Source organism: Neofelis nebulosa, chromosome 5 (assembly GCF_028018385.1).
Source record: "Neofelis nebulosa isolate mNeoNeb1 chromosome 5, mNeoNeb1.pri, whole genome shotgun sequence".
Lineage (NCBI taxonomy): Eukaryota > Metazoa > Chordata > Mammalia > Carnivora > Felidae > Neofelis > Neofelis nebulosa.
Window position 1 is genome coordinate 63969851 of NC_080786.1, and position 22887 is coordinate 63992737.

General features: G+C 37.3%; 1 protein-coding gene and 2 long non-coding RNA genes across 4 annotated transcripts in view; 2 read left to right on the forward strand and 1 right to left on the reverse strand.

Annotated features, from left to right (window-relative positions):
• The first annotated feature begins 396 nt into the window (after positions 1-396).
• Positions 397-18450, forward strand: LOC131512163 (uncharacterized). Its single transcript, XR_009262004.1, has 3 exons — positions 397-532; positions 2078-2252; positions 18365-18450. It is a non-coding gene; the product is annotated as an uncharacterized LOC131512163 (long non-coding RNA).
• The window catches only part of SLC2A2 (solute carrier family 2 member 2), a 32032-nt gene continuing 20106 nt past the window's right edge, over positions 10962-22887 (reverse strand). For both annotated transcript variants that reach the window (XM_058730495.1, XM_058730494.1), the window contains 7 exons: positions 21396-21511; positions 20125-20287; positions 19432-19619; positions 16768-16872; positions 13307-13408; positions 12397-12600; positions 10962-12313 (listed from right to left, as the gene is read on the reverse strand). In XM_058730495.1, the coding sequence (XP_058586478.1) occupies positions 12113-12313; positions 12397-12600; positions 13307-13408; positions 16768-16872; positions 19432-19619; positions 20125-20287; positions 21396-21511 (1079 nt within the window). In that variant the 3' untranslated portion in view covers positions 10962-12112. The remainder of the gene's footprint in view (positions 12314-12396; positions 12601-13306; positions 13409-16767; positions 16873-19431; positions 19620-20124; positions 20288-21395; positions 21512-22887) is intronic.
• Positions 18622-20609, forward strand: LOC131512164 (uncharacterized). Its single transcript, XR_009262005.1, has 2 exons — positions 18622-18725; positions 20182-20609. It is a non-coding gene; the product is annotated as an uncharacterized LOC131512164 (long non-coding RNA).

A 22887-nucleotide genomic window follows, 5' to 3' on the forward strand; every position in this document is an offset into this window, starting at 1 on the left:
GTTCAAGAAAATGCTCATGAAGAAAATTCTGTGAGGTTTTGGAATCAGAACCCAAATGACTTTCAAAATTAAAAGATTCAGAATAAGGACAGCACAATCACTTATCTGATGAAACAAGAGAAGGTCTGATGGAGATCATCTTGGCGCATTAGGAAAACAACCTCAGGGCTCCTGCTGACCGGACACTTTTCCCGAGTACTATTAATTATAATGCATTATTAGCTAACTGCAGGCAGCGGACACCTTTTGCATGTTAACTAAAGTGCAGCAGCCATTTAGCTAGTGGGGCCTGCTCAGTCTTTAAAATTGTCTTAATCATTAGTGAATTAGTTAAACTATAACGTTAGCAGATAAAAATAATCACCCGTGTCCCTTGGGAACAAGTCTAAACTGGAACTGGTTGTCAGAGGCTCTGAATACAGACGTTCCTGACTGTGCAGATTGATGGATGACAATCAACACAGTTCCAGACAGAGCCAGCTTCACCTTGTCTCCTCAGGGTTATGCAATATCGTGAGATCATCATTATAGGGTTGATTGCTGCTTCAGAGTGTTGTGGGTATGTGAAAGGGCAGCAGTACCATGGCCTTTATATTCAGTTCTCAATCATTCAGAGATTGATGATGCAGTTAGCAAATTTTTGAAACTCATGTTCCTTTCAGTGCTCTTTTTGGGCCATTTCACTGATTATTAATGGCTCCGCCTGGGGAGGTCTGGAAATAATGCTGAAACTCAATCAAGCCTCCTTGGCAGTTCTGGAAAGAGGTTTTGAGTGTAGCTCAGAGACTGTGAAGAGAAGCTAAAATTGTGCTTTAGGATTATCTCTGGATTCTGTTGATTGGCATATTCCTTTTCTGCTACAAATCACCTAGAGTTAGCAGAATAAACAAGGCTTACATTGTTTGGTTTGGGTTCATGTTTTGATAATTGACCATAGCCAGAAAACATGAAAAAAAAATCTCTCCTCAAGTAACCTGAGAAGTTCATTGCCTTTTATTTTATGCAAATTAAAAAAAAACATTAAATTGATGTTTAAAATTTTATATACAATAAAATTCACTCTTTTTGGTATAGTTCTATGCGTTTAGACAAATATATAGTCCAGGAAACCACCACTACAATCAAGTTAAAGAACAGTTCTATGACTCCCCCAAGGTCCCTCATGCAGCCCCTTTACAAATTAACCCTGTTCCTTTGCAAATACTACCATAATCTGATTTCTAGCCCTATCCTTTTGTATTCTAGATATTGCGTTCGTGGAATCATAGATTATGTAGCCTTTCGAGTCTTGTTTTGTTTATTTAGCCTATGATATTTGAGATTCATCCATGTTGTTGCATGCGTTAAATTAATTAAAGGAGGCCATTAGACTGTAGTGGCTTTAATGCCTTGGCAGCCTATATAAACAGATCAAACAAAACCTAAGCCTGTAAATCCTTCAAGGGTAAGAAATCAAAATCTAAGGATGGCCAATCACAACCAGCCAACTAGGCTTTCCCAAATAAAGCAACCCTATAGCCAATCCAATAATCTTTTGCTTTATCTCTGTGTCTTTTCCATGAAAGTCTTGCCCCTAGTTCCTCTTGATGGAACACTCCCAGCCACATCTTTTTGACACTGCACAATTCGAATTGATTTTTGCTTAAATAAACTCTTAAAATTTTTAATATGCCTCAGTTTAACTTTTAACACATTTTACGCTCATTCTTTCTTTTCTATTGCTGAGTCGTATTCTATAGTTTCTCTATCCATTCCTCAGTTAAATGACATTTGAGCATTTCTAGTTTTTGCTGATTATGAAAAAAGCCACTGTAAACATTTATGCAGCATGTGTGTGTGTGTGTGTGTGTGTAAACATAAGTTTTTATTTCTTTTGAATAAATGTCTGAGGGTAAGATTGCTGGTTCTTATGTTAAGTATATATTTAACTCTATAAGAAACTGCCAAACTATTTTCCAAAAGGGCTCTACAATTGTGCATTCCAACCAGGAGTGAACAAGAGATCCAGTTTTTCTGAATCCCCTCCAGCAGTTGGATTATTAAGTAGTTTTCTTGTTATTGATTTCTAATTTTTCAGAGAGACAGAGAGAGAGTGTGAGCAGAGGAGGGGCAGAGAGAGAGGGGGACAGAAGATCTGAAGTGGGCTCTGCACTGACAGCAGAGAGCCCGATGTGGGGCTCAAACTCACGAACCACGAGATAGCGACCTGAGCCGAAGTCAGACACTTAACTGAGCCACCCAGTCACCCCCAGGTAAAAATTTTAAAAACAGTTATTTGTGCTTCAAAAAAATCCTGTAATTTAAACAGAATTCATGCCATCGTCACTTTAATTTTACATAGGAGCAAATGATTGAAACTTTAGAAGATTATGTAACCTACCCAGAATGACTCATCTGATAACTTAATAATCAACGCTGAACATTGGAGTGCAGTTGGTTTACTGGGGTTAGTCCAGGTACCAATTATCCCCTGGATTCCTGCTCAGGGTGTGAGCTCACCTAGCACTTTCTCTGCTGAAAAAGGACAGTTCATTTGATACAAGCAATCTCAAGTTTTCTACTCTTTGTCCCCAAATATCTCCATATCTTTATTCATTTTTTATTTTTCTCTCACCTTTCTGTCTCCTCCTTTTTAATATCGCTACCTGTGATTTTTGTAACAAACTTTCCCACTCTTTGCTTATCCTCCTCTTCCTCTTCCTAAAAGCCTTTCTCTATTTTTCTTTTTCTTTAGTCTATAAACACATTCACACACTTCCCATTATAATAAAACCTGATTGTTTTTCAAATTGCAGACCCATTTCTATTCTTTTTCTCACCATCTATTTCTAAAAGAAGGTTAACTTCCCCACATTTATTTTTATCCTGTTACAAACATAATATACATGCACAATGAAGATGATTTGGACCACACACACACTGTCTGAAATCCTACCACCCAAGGATAACCACTAACCTCTGTTACCATTGTTCTGTCTCCTTCTCTCCCTCTCTCCTTCCTCACCCATCTCTCTCTCTTTCTACCCATTTTACTTTCTTGATCTCTCTCATTTGTCTAAAACATATTGTGTATATATAATCTCATCTACTTTTGTGCTATATAGCTTTTTGAAGGTCGATTTAATACTTTAAATTAAAATGTTATTTAATTTTTATAAAAGAATGCATGTCTATGATTCAAAGGTCAATAATAGTACAAAGTTTATATTAAAAATATTTTAAAAACTACAAAACATAGTTTCTTGCCCCATTCTTCTCCACCCACAAATCTCCTTGTAGATGAACACTTGAAAAGTTTTTAAATATCCCTTAGAGCTTTAATGTTCATGTTCTAATCCATGTGCTATATTGTTCAGGGTCCCAGCAGAAAAAGAGATGATTAAAGAAGTTTAATGAAGAGATGATTTACAAAAGAGGAGGGATGGTAAAGCACCGGGACTTGTATGAGTGGAACTAATAATAGTAGGACGCCATTACCAACTCTAGGATTTAGAGGGGCAATGCCAGAGGAATGATTACCAGACAACAGTAAGAACAGTAGCTGGAGGAGAGGGCCCACCTTGCAGGATCTGTGACCATAGGTGGAGGAATGCAGACACTGCCCAGCCAAGGGTGGGCAGGTGGAAGCTGCAGGAACCAATAGTCTGCTTTCTACTGCTTCTGTCCTCCCATTTCCCCCAGTACGTCCCATTAAGCAAATCCAACTAGAAGCTAAAGATAAGGAACCCAGATGAGCAACGGTGTGAAGAGACCAGTCTCCCGAGGCACAGGTTAGAAAGGGTTACAACAGATCTGCAAGAGCACAGGGAAAATTACCAGCACTTGGCTTATGCTAATATTTTTTTGCTTTATGGATTTATGTGTTGACAACTTACTATGATAATAATTGAGCTTTTTTTCCTCACACTTGCTCACCTTCTCTGTCCATATGCCTTGCGATGTAGTACCTTGTAAATTTAACTTGGAAACAAAAATTGTAACAATATCCAGTTTTACATAATTATGGAAGCAATTATTCACTGCCAAGCCAAATAGTGTACTATGATGTTTCCTTTTTATGCCATTCCCTACCCTACTCTCTTTCCAGGAATTCATAATTGCCCCATATCTTCATTTTTTAGTTTTCTATGTGTTTGTCACTTTTTTCCCTTAGTGTTCCAAATTTTTCTTCATAGGCAAATGCATCAGAGAATCTTCCGGTTTTATTTTCCCCCAGAATGTTCTTTTCCTTACTTCACTTTGAATGAGTTGCTTTCTTGACCCTGATGCTAGCTGTCCACCCATGACTTTTGTCCTGAGATTTATCTTTCTTTCTTCTCTTTTGCTGAATTCCATGTCTTACTCTTTCTCTTGGTTTTCTTCTTTGTTTTGTAGACTACACCATCTATGTGTTTCATGAGAGAAGGTGCAGAAAAAATAATATTTTGAGTCGTGCATTTCTGGAAATATCTTTATTTTACTTTCTCACTCAATGGGTAATATGTCTGGGGATGGAATTCTAGGTTGAAAATCATTGTCCTTCAGAATTTTACAGGCCTTGCTCCACAGCCTTTTAGCTTCCATAGTTGCTGTTCACATATCACATGCTGTTATGACTCTTGTTCCTTTGTGTGTGACCTGTATTTCCCTTCCAGATGCTTTAATATGTACTCTTAATCTCTGGTGTTTGGAAATTTCATGGTGAAATTTTGGGTTTTGTTGATTGTATTTGACACAAAATGAACAATCTCATCTTGTATTTCAGCTCAGCAAATTTTCAGTATAAGGTATCTTTAATAAGTTTTTCCCTCTATTTTGTTTTTTCCTCTTTTGAACTCCTGTTGTTTGGAGTCTGTATCATCTGATTCCTAAGTTTTATTCTGCACCCTGCTCCAACCCCAACATTTAGTTTCTGAATAACTTGTAATAATTGTTTTCAAGTTTCATGTTTTAGCTCTTGTTATGGGCCAAAATACACACTTTTGTGCCCAATAACGTGCCTACTGTGCATTAAGCCAGTTCTTCTTTTCAAATACCTCTTTCATAATCAACCTTCTCAATAGATCCCAACTCTCACTATGTTGCATTGTCCCAGAGTGTTAAGATTTTAGAGGTGCCAAACAAAAAAATATTTGGGAATAATTTTTAGTTATGAAGCCTACCTTATTAAGGTGGCATAAGAAATAGTATATTTTGGCCCAAGTTAGAATATTTTGAATTCAGGCTTTGTAGGACAAGATAATGACCACTTTTGTTTAGCAGAACTTACCTAATTATTTTCAAAGTGTATTGCTCCTGAGGGAATGACCCATAAAAGTAAAGAAAGTAAAACATCTGTGAGAAATGCTGGAGACAGACTTAATGGCAAGTATCCATGCCTAATCTCTATTTACCTGTGGAAGTACTGGAATTCAAACATGAGATGGCTGTCACAGGAAAAAGTATGAAAGTACTTATGGGAAGTGAAAAATTAAGTCAAATAGAAAGTAAATCTGATTTGGAAAATTAGTTTGACAATGAAAATTGAAATTTGCGCATTAGGTTATGTTAGATATTTTCTGTGAGTTGAACAAGCTCATAAGCCAAATCCAAGTTCTAATGGTTTGGTGTATATAAGGCATGTGACAAAACAGAGAAATTTTGTTATATATGTGAAAATATGTAAAATTAGTATTTCAATTCTCCTAACCCTTTCTCAGTATATCAGATTAAGCAAGTTGCCTTTAAGTGAAAGATTCAATGGTATTATTAATAGTCTTTTGTTAAAACCTTTTTGGTTTTACTGCCCACAAACTAAATGAGGAATGATTGTAACAACTGGATAACAAATCCTTCCACAATATAATTTGTTTGATTTCAACAAAATTAAAGAATGTTCAACTAAGCTGTTAGCTGGTTATTAAAATTTCTTTTTGTGATCAATTTTTATGTGCTTTTTGGCTATAATTTGGAAATAGTTTATGGAATAAATGTTCTATTCCTATATTATTATTTATGAAAACAAGATTTTAATATATCAGTAATAACAGAGTAATAACAGTATTTATGCTGATCACTTTAATTTTAGCTGTATGAAATATCCATCCATTAATATTTAACTGATTGAAAAATAACTCCTGCTTTTCACGGAGATGAAATTTAAATTAATGATTTTAAAAATTAGTAATTCTATCAAAATCTGCAACACAGGTTTGTTTTTTTTTTTTTCCATCATTTGTGTACCACTAACAACAATAAATGTTAGCACAATCCAGAAAAAAATGTTAAACGTTTGGACCTTTATAGACATGGAACATTTTTTTTCTTTTTAAATTTTATTTAAATTCTAGTTAGTTAACTTTCAGTGCAATATTGGTTTGAGTGATTCATCTCTTACATATAACACCTGGTGCTCAGTATAACGAGTGCCCTCCTTAATACCCATAATCCATCTAGCTCACCCCCCATCCACCTCTCTCCATCAACCCTCAGTTTGTTCTCTATCATGAAGAGTCTCTTATGGTTTGTTTTCCCCCTCTCTCTCTTTTTCCCATTCCCATGTGTTCATCTGTTTTGTTTCCTAAATTCCACATATGAGTGAAATAATATGGCATCTGCCTTTCTTTAACTGACTTGTACACTCTAGCTCCATCCATGTCCTTGCAAATGTTAAGATTCCAATTTTTTCATGGCTGAGTAATATTTCATTGTGTGTGTGTGTGTGTGTGTGTGTATACATATATATATATGTATATATATATATATATATATATATGTATATATACGTATACATATATACACCACATATTCTTTATCCATTCATCAGTTGGACACTTGGGCTTTTTCCATAGACATGGGACATTTTTGAACATAAAAATTCAAATTATAGATATTTTTGTTGCAGAAACTCACAATAGAATCATCAGAGTTATTTTAAAGCATACAAATTTATTATTTGGGATGAAATTCTTTGGAGGAAATGAGGAAATATGAGAATAGAGAAGAATGCAGTAAAATTTCCAACTGTTAATATATATGTATATGTATGTATGTATGTATGTATGTATATTTTAGAGAGAGAGAGGGTGTGCCTGAATGTGCATGGAGCAGAGCGGCAGAGAGAGAATCTTAAGCAGTTTCCACACTCAGCATGGAGCCCGATGCCAGGCTTGACCCCATGTCCCTGGGATAATGACCTGAGCTGAAATCAAGAGTCAGACAGTCCACTGACTGAGCCACCCAGGCACCCCATATGTATGTGTATACATATATTTTAATGGTTGTGGTAACCAATTACTATGGTATTTAAATTCCATTGGATAAATAGAGGAAAGAAATTTCTTAAAAATTGTTTTTAAGTTTCTTTATACTGAGAGAGAGACAGAGAGAGCAAGTGGGGGAGGGGCAGAGAGAGAGGGAGAAAGAGAATCCCAAGCAGGCTTTGTACTGTCAGCCCAGAGCCTGATGCGGGGCTTGAACTGTGAGATCATGACTTGAGCTGAAATCAAGAGTCTGATACTTAGCCAATGGAGCCACCCAGGTACCCTAAGCAGAACAATTTTTAAATATCAATATATACTATATTTAAAAAAATTACATCCTTTGCAGCTATTTAAACAAAACTTTTATATGTCAACTTAAAAATGTAGTAACCACTGTAGTTGTTTTCTATTTTCTCCTTTTTACTGTATTTGTTTTCAATTTTTATCCCTTTTATGAGAATGCAAGTAATTGAGGATATGGACCCTTTTTTCCAAGTTTTGTGTCTTACACAAAATTTTAACAAAGTGTCTTACTCATAGTGAGAGCTCAACTAAATATTTACTGAATAAAATTATTTTTATTTTATCAAAGGGAGTTATTTATTTCTCTTCAATTATTTTTACCTAGCCTTCAGGTTAGTTTTTCCTACCAATGATAATAGAAACAACTGCCTGGCGGAAATAAAATTTGGATTTAAAAAGTAACTCACAGGGGTGCCTGGGTGGCTCAGCCGGTTGAGTGGACTCTTGATTTCAGCTTGGGTCAGGGTCCCAGTGTTGTGGGATTGAGCCCTGCATCGGACTCCATGCTGAGTATGGACCTACTTAAGATTCTCTCTCTCTCTCTCTCTCTCTCTCTCTCTCTCTCTCTCTGCCTCCACCCCAGCTTGTGTGCTCTCTAAAAAACTAAAATAAAAAAATAAATAAATGAAAAAAAGTAACTCACATATTATCTTTAAAATGAGAATAGGAACAATATTGTGAGAAGGAAACAGGATATACAGAAAAACCAATATTTATTTTCTTAAATGTAGTTATTTTTAATATAAAAGGAAGCAACACTAAGCATTCAGAAATGTATTCATTGACATAAAACTCTAGTGGATATATACCCCTAACTACAACAAGTCTCTTTTCACTATGATTCTTTCTAATGTGCACCAAATTAGAAAGCAGTAAAAACACCAGCAGATGGCTGGAGTGGTCATGGATAGAATTATAAAGAAAAATATATATTCTTTTATCCTTTACTCACCACCTCTGCTTAGGACACCCATAAACACAAGATATCGCCTAATGTTGCCTTATTTCCTGCATGTGTTTGTTTTAATAAGCTAGCCAGAAGTAGCTTATGCATGCACACAGGTTTACGTGTACATACAACACTTTTGCAATTTTTGAGGTTTACCAAGAAGGTTTGGTCTTGTCCTGTGATTATAATCTTGTTGAATTACATTTAAATAGACAGCATTTTACTGTGTACTTGGTATTATCCAAGACATAATATTACAGTGACCTCTTAAAAAATAACATAACTTAGGCAAAATCAAACTTTAAAAATACAATAAAAACTCATAACCAACTTAGAAATGTTGTTTGGGTTTAGGAATTAGAATAGCCTAATATCTCCCCTAATTTTTACCATTCCCCTGTCATTGTAAGATTGTTGCTTGAAGTAAGAAAATATTATCTTGAATTTATAAAATTTCTTATATTCAAAAGATACATTTGGGGGAAAACTTTAAAAAAAGAAAGGAAAAATTTGGAACTATCTTGTATATGACAAACTTTTATCTTAGCAGTTATCTTTATGAATACTAATTCTAGGTAACATTTATTGAGCACCTCCTGTGTAGCAGGAACTCTACTACAATGCTCACAGCTCTCTGAGGTAGGTAATACTGCTGTGCCCATTTTACAAGAGAGGCCTCCACGTCAAGGTTCATGCATGGCAAAAGGCACAGATGGGAATATTCATACCCTGGTCTTCCTGAACTGCTTATTAGACTGTGAGCTCCTGGAGGAGGAGGCAGGCAGTGTCTTAGTGTATCTCAGCCCCATCACAGTGTTGACTGCATAGAGAAGAAAGTTAGAGAAGTCCCTTTCACTGAGGTGATGGCAGTGGGCAATAGCTAGGTGAGTCCCCAGACCAAGAATTGCAATCATGCTTCTAACAGGCTAAGAGAAAAGTCACATTTGTTAGGACGTTAGGGTATGAAAACACTTCCACAAACGTCATAGACTACTATGAAAATTAAATGTTCAAACTCATAGCTAATTCCCTTGGATTCTATCTAATTAATCAGGGACAATTTTAGTATTTGTTATGAGGTATTCCATTGAAGGAAGACCTAGGAGTTTCCATTATGTGAAGCTAGTTCCTTTGTCCGGCTACAACGCTTTTACTGCTCATTACTTGACATTAAGGTTTCTTTTCAACACACTTGTATCTCTGCAAGGAAAAAAATAAGGAAGGGAAACATTGTAAATTACTTCAGTTTCTCTGAGGCAGAAAACTTCAGGCTCTGAATTTCTGGTGTTTATGTGTCAGTTGAAATAACCAATTAGAAGTTAAAAGTGATCTTTTGGGGGGCGCCTGGGTGGCTCAGTCGGTTAAGCGGCCGACTTCGGCTCAGGTCATGATCTCGCGGTCCGTGAGTTCGAGGCCCGCGTCAGGCTCTGTGCTGACAGCTCAGAGCCTGGAGCCTGTTTCAGATTCTGTGTCTCCCTCTCTCTGACCCTCCCCGTTCATGCTCTGTTTCTCTCTGTCTCAAAAATAAATAAACGTTAAAAAAAAAATAAAAAAAAAAAAAGTGATCTTTTGGGTTCTTCATTTAAACTTAACTTTTCTTAGTAAATGAGATCAGGAATAGCAATTTGATTAAATCACACTCATCACCTAGAAAAATGTTAAATTTCTTTATCAGTGTAACTTTGGGCTTCTCAAAGACCACCAACAAGAGGACAGACAAGAGCCACACAAGAGCCATTCCCCTGATCCTGCCCTGTTCAGAGTCCCGATATTTTTACCTAGATTCACAAGTTAGTACAAAAATCTTCTGAAATATTTAAGCTCTCTTTAACTGTATCCTGAAGTCTTAAGTAAAAATAATTTATTCCAAATTGGTCCAAAGGGAATAAAAAGCAAAGTGAAAAGAAATAATTTTATGTTGTTTGGACTGCCAAATTATGTAAAAAGTAAACAACTTAGGGAAAAAAACCAAAACCAAAAAACTAGTGTTCTGCATTTTTTTCCCCTCCACTCATAAAAAGTACTTTAAAAAAGTGCCTTTCTTTTAAGCACATTAAAGCAAACATTGAAAGGATTGACTCAGTACTCCACTTTGTGGGGAAAACAGCCTGGAGATATTTTAGCTGCCTGCTAAGCCTTTGGTATCCATCAGAACTGTATTTCCATAGTTGTAAAACTGACTGTAAGTGAAAGTCTGTTTAATCATCTGTGTATTTCCAATTTGCCTACATAGGTAAAAGCACTTAGGACAGTGCCTGGCACATAGATAGTACATAGTAAATGTTAGCAATAGCAATAGAATAGCTGAGATAGCATCCATAGATTGCCATGACAAAGAAGAAACATCAAAAGGGATGATCATCTAACCAGAAATGTAAATAGGGACTTTGATGAAGTATGAAACTGAACATTCAGGAAGTTTCAGAAGCCCCCATTCAGGAATCCTCCAACCTCCTCTTTCACCTTGTCTTGAAACATAATTCAGAAAATCCTTTTTAACAAACAGAGCAAACCTTTATTTCAAATTTCCCTTAGGCTGCTGTAACTTATTTAGCATTTGAGGAGATACAAAAATGCCCAACTTAATCACTATTTGGATGTATTTTATAAAAACACAGCTCAGAAAACCAGGCTGTGTTCAATATTAAAAGCAAACCAAAATATAGCTCCAAGGATTGAACCAGCAAAGAATTAACATAGTTTATAATAGTTAGTAATATTAACTGATAACCCAGGCTACATGACCAATAAACTCTTTTCAAGTGTTTAATCTTACAAAAAATCAAGCGAAGGAACTGATGTTTTTCCCTGAGTTCTGAAAGATTTGGTAAGCCTACCAAAAATAAAAGTTTTTCTTTATGCACATATCTTAATATATTCACAAACCATTCCACATGACAATACAGACAAAATAAAACATTAAACAATATAAATTCAATATGCAAGAAAAAAAGCTGAGTGGGAGAAAAGGAAAAGTTATCAATTTTAACACGGACCTTATTGCCACTAGCCAAATCTTTAGTATGAGGTCCATAGGTAAGAAAATTCCAACATAATCATATGCAAATATGTAAATTAGTTGCATCTTCAGGTTTCTAGCTACACACTTAATGAAGCATTAAAGTGATATATTGAAACAGCTTTCATTTCAGGAGAACCTTGTTATAAAAAATAGAATGGGGGAATACCTGAGTGGCTAAGTCAGTTAAGCATCCAACTCTTGATTTTGGCTCACGTCACAATTTCACAGTTGTGAGATTGAGCCCCACGCTGGGCTCCGTGCTGAGTGCGGAGCCTGCTTAAGATTCTCTCTCTTTCTTCCCCTCCCCAACACCCCCTCTTAAAAAAAAAAAAGAGTAGAGCTAGCAACATTAGAATGTACTTGCCCTTTGGGAGAGCAAAATGAGCTAGACTTTTGGTTTACTTAATTACAGAGTCTTACTATCAAAAATAGATGCTCTAACTTAAAAAAAATATGTTTTTTGGTAATATTTGATGACATTACTGAGAAGAACCCAGAAACGTTCTCTAAAAAAGAAAACAATCCTTCAAGATGTAGATATAACATTCTCAAAGAACTGTCATTTAAAAACACACAACCTCCTTTCTATTCCTTTTCATGTCCCAAATCAGATAATCTTTACACAGTCTCTGAGGCTCCAAGGAATTCCATTTCCACGGCGGCTTTGGGCGCTTGGGCTGAGCCACTCTTCTTTCGGAATTCGGCCGCAATTTCCTCAAAGGACTTTCCTTTGGTTTCCGGAACTTTGAAAAATGTAAACAGAGTAAAGGCCAGGACCACTCCAGCGAAGAGGAAAAACACATAAGGTCCACAGAACTTCTGCACAGAGAACAAATAGAGTTCCAATTAGCCGTCGTTCTACTCCACTGTTCAGCAAATCTGCACAATATTAGGCTGCTTACCGCAACGTACTGGAAACACAGAGCTACAATGAAATTGCAGGTCCAGTTGCTGAATGCAGCTATTGCTAAAGCAGCAGGCCGCGGTCCTTGACTAAAGAACTCCGCCACCATGAACCAGGGGATGGGGCCTGGCCCAATTTCAAAGAAACTGACAAAGAGGAAGATGGCTACCATGCTCACGTAACTCATCCAAGCCAACTTATTCTGAGGAATAAACAAAAACAACAAAAAGAGTGGAACTGGGATTATTGGCAGCTTCTTCCTTTAAGTAGGCTCTCATTGAGTTCAGAGGTGACATAGCTCTCTTCTAGATATGTTTATGTGCAAATAACTACAAATTATTCTAGTCTGACACAAGTTTATTCTAGTCTGAGTCGTGCTTAAATCTTTTGAACTCTGTTATAGGAAATCCTCGGGATTAGGACTCTATATGACTCTCAGTCACTCTTTTCCTGTGAAAGAGGCAAGGCAAGAATCTATTGACCTTCTCTCCTATTCATATCAATGTTGCCAGATGGAGTGCATTACCCTCCATGAAGTGGTGGATGAGTGTGCTAGGTTGGAGAGGTCCTGGGACTTGCCCTAGGTCACACAGGTAGCCAAATGGCAGAGCCAGTGTTAGAACCCGATTGGGGCTGACCCCAGAGACTATGCTCTGACCATTTTGCGACACTGCCTCCCTTGGTAACAGGTGCAATAATAAATTGCAAGTAATGTGATGTTGAAGTCTTTAAACCTAAAACACTAGTTCCCTTTTTCTTTACATTCCTCCTTTGCATTATATGTTGTTCCTCTGGCTTTATCTCCTAAGTCAATCTCAAATGTTTTGACATGCAAAACACTTTGACCTGGAGCATAGAAGTGCTATCATATGGTAACCAAAAATCTCAGGACCAAAATCTACACTTACCAGTAGTATAAGTCCCACGGACATGAACATAGCACAGACAAACATCCCACTCATTCCTATTAGAAACAGAGAGCGTCGCCCTGCCTTCTCCACAAGGAATACCTAGGAAGGTTTCAAAACATACTGAATTAAATGGTTTTTATGGCCAAAGAGGTCGTTTTAATTTATACAGCTGGAAACAGGCAGTTCTGTAATCCCATTTTTACAGATGTGGAACTGAGTGGGGGTAGTGACTCTTGCCTGAGGTGGCAGAACTGGTCTCAGTGAGCAGAAGTAATTAACAGATACCAGCTTCACTCAGTCACATTGCTTTCAACAGGCAATTCTGGAGAAAGAGCCATGGCCTTACCATCACTCTACAATTATCACTTGAGTACAGTATTAAGAGGCTGTACCTCTCGGATCTCTTCCAGTAGATTTCTTATACATTTAAAATGACTCTACATAAAAAATGACATTAACTTATCTTTTGATAATTATCCTGTTACAAGTACAAGGTTTTGTGCACTGCAGACACCTGAAATCATGTAACTGTTGGGTTGCCAACCATTCTTATCCAACTTTCTCACTGCTAATAAAGTCAAATTATGGCCATTCACGTGGCAACTCACAGAATTTGATCACTTTACCAATTAGTCAGATCTGCATTTTTCTGGTGTCCCTAAATGTATTTGGTGCTGGAAGTGAATTATCTGTTTGAAAAGATAAGACTTCAAAGCAAAAGCTTTAAGTGCTTTCTTATCCTAATTCAGGAGATGTGTCATTGATACCTTTGGGTCTGTGGACCTTTGCAATTAATGGTTAAGATTTACAATTAGCCAAGACCAATATTTGTTAAATAGACTCTTCTTCTTGGAATACTGCCAAGGTTGGTGAATCACACACAAAAAACTATGTCATAATTTCTCACTTCGATGACTAAATTGGCTCAGCTCATAAATCTATCAGGAAATCTAATCTATAGCAATCCAATACCCTTGAGCTCTGGCTCTGAAAATATCTGAGAAACATTTGTTTTCACCTATAGCAAAAACCCCTTTCATTTCAGAGGCATTGCATCTTCAGGTTTCAAATCACTTCAGGGTGATGAGCAAAGAGCCCACGTTTACTGTTGAAAAGGTAATAGGAGAAACAAATCTTTTCCAAGTTCATAACATTTGTCTGTGTAATTTGATTCTGTCAGTATGACTTTCCAAGTTGACTTGATGACACCATGTCAAAGCTATCAAGAAAATAGAAGCATTTCTTCAAGAATGAGGGCTTTTACTATGTTTCTGCTGTTTCTGAACAATTATTACTAATAGGATAATAAATTCTAAAACCACATGCCTTGGAAACTGAGTTGGACTCATTTCTTGAGGCTAGGTGAGCACTTGGGGAGGAGTGTGGCCCAGGGTGAGACTTGGTCAGGGGTTAGAGATGTTTGCCTAACCAGAACCTTTGTCTTTGCCCAAGACAATGTGTGTCACACAGGTTCTGGATGCCTCCTTGGAGTTTAGTAGCCACTGCTTCTCCTCTAGATCCATCTGTCTCCCCATTCCCTCCACAATTCTTCCTGTTTTGTTTTCTCTCAACATTATAGGCCCTCTTCTCCCAGCCCATTAGTGTGGAAGAAAATATGGAATGTGGAAGCATAATTCAGCATGGGGTTAGGAAAATCTTTCTTTTCCCAAATACTCATTCAAGAGAAAAAAATTGTTTGATTATGTCCCTTCCAAGTCAATGAAACATTAATATCCTATCAGTGCATATTCCTACGTGCATATCTTTATTTGAAAGGATACACATTGGTTAATTTGGGGGAGAGGAATTGGGTGACTTAGGGACTATCCTTTTTGTACTTTCTCTGCCTTAAAACAACTTTCCAAAAATACATGTAATTAAAAAATTTAGCCCTGGAGGGTTAATTAGGTAGCTGATTAGAGCTTATTTTTAAAATTATGTCACTCATCTGTTCAAAATCTTTCACAGAATAAAAGGATAAACTCTCAGAGGGTATATTCAGAATAGTCAGGATACTTTTCAAGGCAACAAGCAACTCCTCCTATTCCAACTAGATTGGTGGGGAGGGGAGACAAAAATGAAATTCTGCAGCAGTTTCCTTTTTAGGCATTTAGAGTTTTGGTTACTCAATTTTGACAACCTGATGCTTTACATAGCAAATCCTGTTATATATAAAATGTTTTAAGCATAATCTCTATATTAAAAAAATATTTTGAAGTGGGGCTTGTAACAAACATAGCTCAGGAGACAGAAGAATGTGAGTAGTCCCTTGGATCACATCCCAGTAGCAGACCTTCATCGATTTCAAGTGGCCTTTTGGCTTGAACAGGCATTATCATGAAAGGCATGTCTACAGAACTGCTGGTATTCCCTTGTTATCTGTTCTCTTTCCTCTTTCCAAGGTCCAGCACTGTTTAATGTAGTCTGGACAAATCTGTTTTTTGATCTAGGTAACCGGGCTGTAATTTATTGACCATTCTAAGGTAATAGTTAAAAGTCCATGCGCAGAGAAAGAAAAACAACTGACTAAAGTATATTGAGTACAGACAGCATTGTGACCAACATTGAAAAGCATGAACTTTTTGAATATCCTGCATTTGAAGATAAAAATAAGCCCAATTGTCCTCATCTTAGAATGAATTACATGAGTTGGGAAGTTTGGGGAGTTTTTTGTTGTTTGTTTACGTTAATTCTTCAATTGTTTATGTTAAATATCATTGTCAAGATATTGAATCAGTCCTTATATAAGGTACTTGGTCTTAAGTGGACTATATCACTTTTTCCCCTTGTCAGAAAAAAATAATAATAACATTTCAAAAATAGTAACATTTCAAGTTATACCACTTCTACTTCGTCTCTCATAATATCACAGACTTTTATGCATCACCTCATCACCAGAAGTTATGGCCTTGTGAGCTCTCTGGAAACTCTGCCCAATAGCCAAATATCGTAGGAATTTGCTGAGGCTGTTTAATTCTGTTACAGACAGATATATCTATTGCAGAAGACCTTTTTTTTTTTTTTTTTTTTTTTAAGTATTTTCCCCAGGGCATCAGGATAAAAGAAAGAATTTCAACCACGGAAAGAGAGGAGCCCAGGTAAAAGACCCGATATTGATAGAAATGACAGATTGTCACCAATCCCAATAGATTTAAGTACAGAGCAAAGGAGGACTCCAGGTGTTTTTACAAGGAGGAAGTCCTCTGTCCCCCAAGTGAGTTATTAATTCACAAATGAGTGACTAACTGGCATCCCTACTCTGGGGATAACCAGTGATCCACCTGCTCGGTTATACTTGGTGGTTCATTATTTGCAGAAAGGACTCTTCTTGTGACTCACTTGGTTCTCTACATCTATAGAACAATAAGTGATTGGTCACTTTTGGATTACAAGGTTCTCCCCTCTCCCATTTCTGAACTGAGAAACAAGCAGCATACTTATCTAGGGTATGAACTCACAGAGAGAGCAGTGAAAACCATGTTGACGGCACCAACTCCAATGGTTGCATAAACAGGTTGCCTGATTCCAGCAGTCTGAAAAATGCTGGTTGAGTAGTAAAAGATCTGTAAAGTAATAACAGTTTAGCCTTAATCAAGAATCCTGGCACTAATGGCTTGAAAGCAAGAAATATTTTAAGTTGTTTAGTTTTAGTTGTTTCTATGGAACCATGGTCCCTACAATGCCCTAAAGATTTTGTCTGTCCTCTCCTTCCGGGCGATGAGAAGCCACTATCAATCTTTAGTATTTAAAACTCCTGATTGCGATGAGAAGCCACTATCAATCTTTAGCATTTAAAACTCCTGATTGCTTAAAGTTCTCTTTAAATTTAGCTGAAAACTCTGAATCTGCATTTTCTTTTTATATGTACTTAAAATTGTAAACTTTTTGTTAAGGTATAAAATACATACAAAAAATGTACACATAGCATAAGTATACAGATCAATTAATTTTCACAAACTGAACACACCTGTGTAAGCAGCACACAGATAAAGATATAAATCATGTCTAGTCCTCCAGAAGCTCCCAGAATGTCCCTCTATTCTCCCAAGGAAAAGCTTCAATTTCTAACATCATGATAAATTTCACCTAGTCTTGTACTTGCCATAACTGGAATCACACTGTGTGAATTATTTGTTATTTGGCTTCAACATTACCTTTGTGAGGATCATCCATATGGTTATGTGTGCTTGTACAGTGTTGATTATCATTGCTTACTATTTTGTTGTATTAATATACCACTATTTATTACCCAGTCTACTACTGATGGGTATTTAGGTAGTTGTCATTGGCGATTACGAAGGGTGCTGTTGTGAACGTTCTAGTATAATCCTTTTGGTGAAAGACGTACATATTTATGCCTGGGGATAGAATTGCTGGACCGTAGTGTATGCATGTGCTCACCTTTACAGATACTGGCAAACAATTTTCCAACTGACACTCTCACCCATGTGTGTAAGAATTCTGGTTGCTACCACGTTTAATCCAACATTTTTCACTAATCCTCAGTGGACGTGGAGAAATCTTCACAATCTCTCTAATAGCCTTTCTTATTAATTATGTTTTTATGTTTATAGTGGTCTTGTTTAGGCCATTCTGTCATTCTGTCATCCTCTTTCACTGCTTCCCTGGTTAACCTGTCCTGCTGGCTGGCACCTCTTCTGCAGGTGGGGCTGATAGAGGAGAACTGTACCCACTGTGTTCAGTGAGGAGCGGCTTACAGCACACTAGACACTATCCCACATTTGTAGGCTGCCCAACAGCTTCGGCTCACATTTCCTGGATGCCTCTAAGTCAGGCATGGGGATAGTAACTAAAGCAGGAAGGTTTGGAGAGATTAAGTATTGCGCCTCTGGATATATACAGGCAGAACTGAGAGAAAGCCTACAAAATTGGTCTCCAAACCCCAAAGGTTTATGGAGTATTAGATTAAAATGAACATCACTGACCCCTTAAAGGAGAACAGAGATGACAGAAGAGCAGTATTCAGCTTGTTGAGTGAGGTTCAGGCCTCCTTTTCTTCAACTGATGAGAATTACTATCTTTCCTTCTTCCAAGGATCTGCCCATCCATCGGTCACCCTCAAAGTGTCCCCTGTGGATCTGTGATTGGCTCATTAGAAAGGAAACCCAAACAGCATTTTTTTTTTTTTTTTAAATTTTTTTTTTTTTTCAACATTTTTTTTTTTTTATTTATTTTTTTTGGGACAGAGAGAGACAGAGCATGAACGGGGGAGGGGCAGAGAGAGAGGGAGACACAGAATCGGAAACAGGCTCCAGGCTCCGAGCCATCAGCCCAGAGCCTGACGCGGGGCTCGAACTCACGGACCGTGAGATCGTGACCTGGCTGAAGTCGGACGCTTAACCGACTGCGCCACCCAGGCGCCCCCCAAACAGCATTTTTAAAAGCAATAAAAGGGGTAAGTGATTTTCTGTATCTCGTTTTTTTAACAAATGCTTAATTATTTTCTTCTAGTAGTTAATTGCCAGTAGAATAATTTTAGTTTGCATAATGCAATGATTTCAGTTCAAAACCTAAAAGCTAGCTAGTTTAATATTCAGTATGTTTTTCAATCATGTCTTATCTACTACCCTTACTCACCCATATCATATCAGTTCACTCTACTGTTTATTTTGTATGCTGTCTCCATAAATAGAGTGAAAGTTTCTTGGATGGCAGGAAATTTCTTTGCACCTGGCTACCTGGTATACTTCATTTAAATAGATAAAGGGAACCACGGACTCCTTTTTCCTAAGCCATCAGAAATCCTAAATTTGTTCTCAAGTCTAGAAGCCCCTTGTAATTCAGGTGGTTTTTTTTTTTTTCTCACAATTATTCTCCTTTTCCCTCTTTTGTATTAATTGTGAATTTTGCCTTTAACCTTCCATCTTAGTGGACACACAGAACCAGTGATTGTCGTTGACGTTTAAAAAAATTCTATGCCAATTTTAGAAAGCAGATGAAGTGAAACAAAGAAAATTAATGCTCACTCAGTATATGTTTATTGTAGTGAAACATGTGATGTCAACATTTTAAAATGTCTTTTAGCTATTTAAATTTACATCCTTTTCTTTCCCTATTTCATTCAATTTGCTCTTAGAGTTAGGGGGTATTCTTAAACTTACCGCATTGATTCCAGAAAATTGCTGGGCCATGTGCAGCATCAGTGCCACTATAATAGACTGTCGGTAGCTGGAATTGGTGAAGAGCTGAATTATGGAGACTTTTTGTTCACTTGATGCTTCTTCCTTTTCTTTTCTCATCTCAGTGATGTCTTTGGTGACATCATCACTTCCTCTGAGTCTTTTCAAGCCTGTCCCCCCAAATGATCAGGTTGACACAACTCAGGTCAAAACAAAAGTAAATTTACTTTTATTATGTTTTTGAAAGAGTTACAGATCTGCATAGCTCTTTCTATTGCTTTACAGCATGGGTGTTGGAAAGTCTTTTTGTTAAATTAAATCCTGTTTTAAAATTTTTAAAAGCACATTTGGTTTTATCTAATGACAAAGAAAACTATGATCTTTATTATCATAGCAGCGTAATGCAAGTAAAGGTCTTTTAGAAACCTCTGGTTGAGTCCAATACCCTGCATGTGGGTTTCCCATTTGGGCTCGATTGTTTATGGGTTTGAAATGGCATGCATGAGTCATATTGAGGTGATCTTTCACATTGTTCTTATATGTAATCACTGACTTCATTTGGAAAGCTCTGGTACCAATTTGATCAGTAAACATTCATGCTCACTGCTTTTCATTATCTGCTAGTTCCAAAACAATAGGAAGGGAAAAAAAAAAAAAACCCACCCACAGACTTACTTTTCTTTGCTTTGACTTCCTCATCCAACTTGATGTAAAGGTATCTGGGGCTTTCAGGACAGAAGAGGAGCAGCAGAGACTGGAGGATGGCTGGCAGAGCAGACAAACCAAGCAGGATATGCCACTGCTCATGACTGCCCAAGATGAAGTTGAGGCCGACAATCTGAAGAGGCAGGAGGAAACATAGCAGGTGCACAACATGTTGGGTCTGCTTTCTGCAATTATTTGTTGAAAAAGCACATTGACTGTTTAATAGTATTCCCTGGTGGGGAACCTGGGTGGCTCAGTTCGTGAAGCGTCTGACTTGGGCTCAGGTCACGATCTCATGGTTTGTGAGTTCGAGCCCTGCGTCAGGCTCTGTGCTGACAGCTCAGAGCCTGGAGCCTGCTTCAGATTCTGTGTCTCCCTCTCTCTCTGCCCCTTCCCCACTTGTGCTCGCTCTCTATCTGTCTCTAAAACAGATAAATAAACTTAAAAAAATAGTATTCCCTGACAACTTGGATTCAAGTATGCTCAAACAGAAACTATTAGTATTGTGTCCTACCTTAACTGAATTAGAGACTATTTGTTTTACAAAGAGTTCACTTAGGTTTGTTTTCATTAACTCATATGGGCCATTTAGGACAGTAAACAACCAAGCTTTTAAGAACACATTTGACATCTAAAGCAACACCAAAAATCATGTGTAAACTTTGGACATTAAAAAATTTCTTCTTAGATTACCCAGAACTTAAATAAAATGGTATTCCATAGATAGAACAATTATTATAATGGGAACCCGTTTTGTCATTCTTATTGCAGTGGTTTACCCCCTGGATAGTCGTAGGCTAGGGGCTCTGAAGACTCTGAGTCCATGGGATAGAAGGGAAGGATAGAGCTGGCTGAACGAAAAACTGCTATGATAATCATACACGTATTAATTTTCCAGGTAAAATGCTCAAAACAAAGGAAACCCAAGCAGTAAAAAAATGTGAAGTTTCCTATTCTTTGAAATCTAAACAGAATAATTTAATTCTAGAATAGCTCCAGAAGTTCAAGATCTGGCATGCTGGGTCATCTCTAGTGCCAATCCTACCAGAGATCCAAGGGGAGAATTGAGGAGTGGTGTCCTAATCATTTAGCTTTGACATAAAAAGCTTAAGTCTCTACACCATCTCTACTCCCGCTGGTGGAACTGGTTTTTTCCTTTGTGTTGGTCTACAGTGAGAGTGGACTGTCAGGGAGGGAGAAGTTGGATAGAGGATGGGTGAAGTAGGGGATCGAGTTTTTACCTGACTAATGAGAATGCCTGTGACAATGGCCAGCTGGTGAAGTGTGCCAAGGGCACCCCTGAGTGTGGTCGGAGCAATTTCACCAATGTACATTGGAACCAAGCCTGAAATTAGCCCTGCATAAAACATGAACATAAATGTGAATGCAAGTGCAGCTGGGACTATCTCAATAACAGTAATTTAGTTTAAGTATGGTCAGTATCCTGACTAAAAGTCCCTTTCAGAGTCTGTTGGAAGGAAGAGCCCTTGTCCCCAGTCTTAGACACAGTTAATGCAAAAAATATTTGTTGAGAAGACTCCAGATGAAGTTGTAGTTGAATATAGGCATGGAAAGAACTGATGAGTCGTGGATTTGGCAATCACTCATAGCACTGCCTTATTTAGTTAAAACCATGTTAAAATGGACTGTACATCATAAGGCCTTAAGTTGTCTTCAGAAAAGAGATGAAAAAATGCTTTAATAATATTCTTATTCCAAACTCCTGGTATGAAAGGAAATGAGCACATATGTAGGCCAACCTTTTCACTTCAAAGAGAGTTTACCTGGGATCACAGTGCAACAGAGCATTATCATGAGAACTACAAGCCCTGAGTGTCCACAACGTGCAAGTGCCTCAAGATCACTGTTAAAGTGATGAGCAGGGGTGTGGAGAGGTGGGAGAGGTTAAGGGGTTCAGGGGCTCTTCCTCCATTTTTCCAACCAGAGCAACCCATCTTCTTTATTCTCTCCCAAAACGGGCTTCAGAAAAGATTTTGGTGCTTAAAGGAATACAAAAAATTTGAAAAGCACTAGGCAATTCTGGCTTCTATAGCTTTCTTAAGTGCAGATGTCATCGGTCATGTTGGAGTAGCTGCCAGAGTATCCAGCCATTTGCTGAGTGCACAGGAAGGTCAGACACTATCAATAAGCAAGGCTGAATGAGATGTTTGGCATTTTCTTAAGAATTTAAAAATAATATTTGTTAGTCTTCCTCTTAGAGAGATTGTCTATAAAATGGAAATGTATGTTTTTTTTTTGTAAAAGATGCATTTGGAAACTTTTGATATTTCTTTTAGTGCTTTAAATCGTTCTAAGGTCTCACATGAACAGTTGCATGATTGAAATGGCATCTAAATTTTGGTTGACATTTACATGTGACTCTATTGTGTGGTCTGTTGATCTTAAATAAGAAGAAACACCCCCCCCCCCCTTTTTTTTTTGGCTCTATTCCAGGCTGTACTCTCTGTGTAATACTTACCTTTATATCTCAAGAACATAATAATGTAGATAAGCTCACAGGTCTGAAGTGACACAAATTTAAAGTCCAAATGTATTTCCTATTATTTTCAGCAATTTTAATGCTCAGAACAGGACCAGGAATAATTTTAAAAGCTAGTTGGGGAGTACAAGTTACTTGGCTGTGCTAGTGTCCACAATGTTGACAGCATTTCTTTTCAATTTTGCCAAAATATTTGTGATTTTTTTCCTACTGTATGTTAAAAATTAGAGAGA